At 33.3% G+C, this 3,087-nt stretch overlaps 1 protein-coding gene across 1 annotated transcript; it reads left to right on the top strand.

The window, feature by feature from the left end:
- Nucleotides 1–510: 510 nt before the first annotated feature.
- Nucleotides 511–1,516, top strand: LOC149190477 (uncharacterized). Its single transcript, XM_089413406.1, has one exon. It carries the CDS (start codon nt 565–567, stop codon nt 1,366–1,368), a length of 804 nt encoding a protein of 267 aa, XP_089269532.1. The 5' UTR covers nt 511–564; the 3' UTR covers nt 1,369–1,516.
- Nucleotides 1,517–3,087: the final 1,571 nt, after the last annotated feature.

Consider the following 3,087-nt stretch of genomic DNA (forward strand, 5'->3'; position numbering starts at 1 on the left):
TCACTTTTAAAAAGCAAATAGAATTCATTCCATTACCTGATCACGTTTCAGCTTTTATTTTCTTCCGAATTAGCCTTGACTTCTTGAACAATTCTTTTATATTCTTCCGAATTAGCCTTAACTTCTTGAACAATTCTTGACCAGGGAATTAAACAAATACTATTTGAGTATTCCACTAAACTGTCTTTGCTTTTATATTCTTCAAGTTTCTGGCTTCCTCAACAATTCTTGAGTAAGCCTGGACTTTTTGAACAATTCTTAACCAGGGTTCAAATTGATTAAGCAAATACTATTGCTTATTTCACTAAATTGTTTTTGTTATTGATCATTCCATTAAATTGTTTTTGTTTTTTCTTACTCTTTAACCATTCTTATTAACTAACAAATATGACGAAAAATAAACCAATAACTTAACATCATCTAAAAAATGCACCTTATAGAAAATCAGAATCAGAAGGGTCCACTGTTATTTACCTTTACCCTTTACCTTCCAGAAGCGTCCACAATTTTGGTCGGCTGGGCTGCGGAAGGAGAGGAAGTAGTTGTTGCGGTTGCAGAGCAGAAATGGAGGAGGAGAAGATTTCCGGTGATCAGGGGAAGGTGGAGGCTGACGAGATCGGGGAGGTGGAGGTTGAAGAGATCGAGAGCATTAGCGTGACACACAACACGTACTTGAAGTCGCCATGGCCAGACGTTTCGGAAGCGGAAGCGGAAGAGGCCGTTGAGGACATCAAGAATTACGGGGAAGAAGAGGTGCTGCCGCCACCACCCAGGGCAAACAGATTCCCTTGGTACATCGCGCTGCTGATAGCAGGCGCCATAATACTGGCAGCCATGGCATTATTGATATTATACCTGACCTTCCACCCCAGGTTTCCCAGACTGGAACTAACACACGCCGTTCTCAAACGCATCGTGCTCGATCGCACGACCTACCTCTTCAAAACAGAGATGGCAGCGTTCTTGAAATTCAGGAACCCCAACAGCAGAGTGGATCTGAGGTACGAGGACATCAACTTCAAGCTGTATTTCCGCGACGACATAATCGCTACGCAGGTTTTGGGTTCCTTCAGCCAGCACAGGGGGAATACCAGTGATGGGTTCGTCCTTCTCATGGTCTCCCCCAATTACACGGAGCTGGCGCCTCTATCTGGTCTGATCATGGAACACCAAATAGTAAAGAAAGGTACAATCGTGTACAAGCTGTTGGGCAAGATGACAACTATTATGAGGCTTGGTAAGCTTAAGCGCATCCACTACGAGTTCTACCTTACTTGCCAGTTGCGGTTTTCTGTTCCTCCCAAGTCCGTTCTCCGCCATCAAGAGTGCACGACCAATCATAAGTTTCACCGTAATGACTTCTTTTAACACTGGTTTTCGCCATTGAAATCCGCAATGTTTTAGGTTGTGATTTTGGTAATAGATTGGGATAAGTCTTGACGATGCACCACTCTGAAATTTTTTTTAACAGTTTTGGGTTAAATTTTAATGAAGAAACATAATTTTTCTCCGAAAATTTTCTTTACACATGTGATTAGTTTTGGCTTAAGTTTCAATGATAAAACATAATTTTAACCACAAGATGCTGTTATCAAAATTATACAATTATGCTTTCATTAGTTTTTAGTGTCTAGTGATTACGGAGAGATTTTGAATGGAAGGGTTACACTTTAATTTGAAAGGTTAATTTTGTTTTGGATTTTGAATATATATATATATGAAAGAAAGTGAAAAAAACATTTTGTACTGATAATTGAAATTAAAATACATTAATTTTTTATGAAAGTAAAAAACAATTTTTTATTAATAATTGAAAGTTATTCTAGACAAAGTTTTAGTACAATGCTCTGAAACCTAGAAGGAAACATTTATGTTTTCATTAGTTTTTAGTGCCTAGTGATCACGGACCGAATTTGAATGGGAGGGTTACACTTAAAATTTGAAAGGTTAATTTAATTTTGTTATGGATTTTGAATATTATGTTTTTTTTTTTTATTATGAAAATGAAAAATATTTTGTATTGATAATTGAAGATTAAAATATATTATTTTTTTATTTGTGAAACTAAAAAAATATTTTTTATTAATAATTGAAAATTATTTTAGATAAAGTTTTTGTACAATGCTTTGAAACCTAGAAGGAAACATTGCTGTTTATTGATGAAATGCAAAAATAGATGAGGAAGCTGATCAATTAGGTGTCAATTTTAACTAAAAATATTTTAGAATTGGAGTTCTCTACTTCTAAAAAGGAGGATGACATACATGATACCATTCAAATAGATTCTCCATCTAAATAAATGTCGTTCCTTTTCTTTTCTTATATATGTTAGTAGCTCTTTTCTTATATATATTAGTAGCATTGTGGCTAAAATCTTAGGTGTTGATAGCTCTAAGTTTATTAGCGAAATGGTGGACTAGTAAAGACTCTATATTATTATCAAATTTTATTATCTTTTTCATTTTATTATCAAATTTATTTTTTTATTATATATGTTAGTAGCTCTTTTCTTATATATTTTAGTAGCATTGTCGCTGAAATCTTAGGTGTTGATAGCTCTAAGTTTGTTAGCCAAATGGTCGACTAGTGGACTAGTAAAGACTCTATAATCTTTTTCATTTTATTATCAAATTTATTTGCTATGCTACGGTCTAGTTTCCCTAATAACACGATAATAAATATAAAACATAACATATGTTCAATGTCTAATTACTCTAGCATAACATGGGTAATTTCTCTAATTTTTCAAACAATTGCATCAAGTTTTATATATATATGAGAAGAAAAAACAACAATTATTTAAAACTTCCAAAAACACAATTTTCTAAAAAAAAATAAAACAGTTACAAGAATCTTTTGACATAAAAATTGCAGGTCTAATAATTGGTTCCCATGTACATGATGACACAAAACATTATAAGCAAATGAACTCACAAATAACATTATTTTTTGTTAGTAAAAATTAATATTTATATTGAATAGTACTTATTTTGCCTAAATCAAACTTACATTGAATCAATTTTGATTGAGAGTACACATTGCCATTTCTTCATATTGAGTAGGCATAAATAAGATATCCAAGTGAAC

This window comes from Pinus tabuliformis, chromosome 3_1, assembly GCF_031772625.1.
Source record: "Pinus tabuliformis cultivar Carrire ecotype Pingquan chromosome 3_1, CPIR1, whole genome shotgun sequence".
Classification (NCBI taxonomy): Eukaryota; Viridiplantae; Streptophyta; class Pinopsida; order Pinales; family Pinaceae; genus Pinus; species Pinus tabuliformis.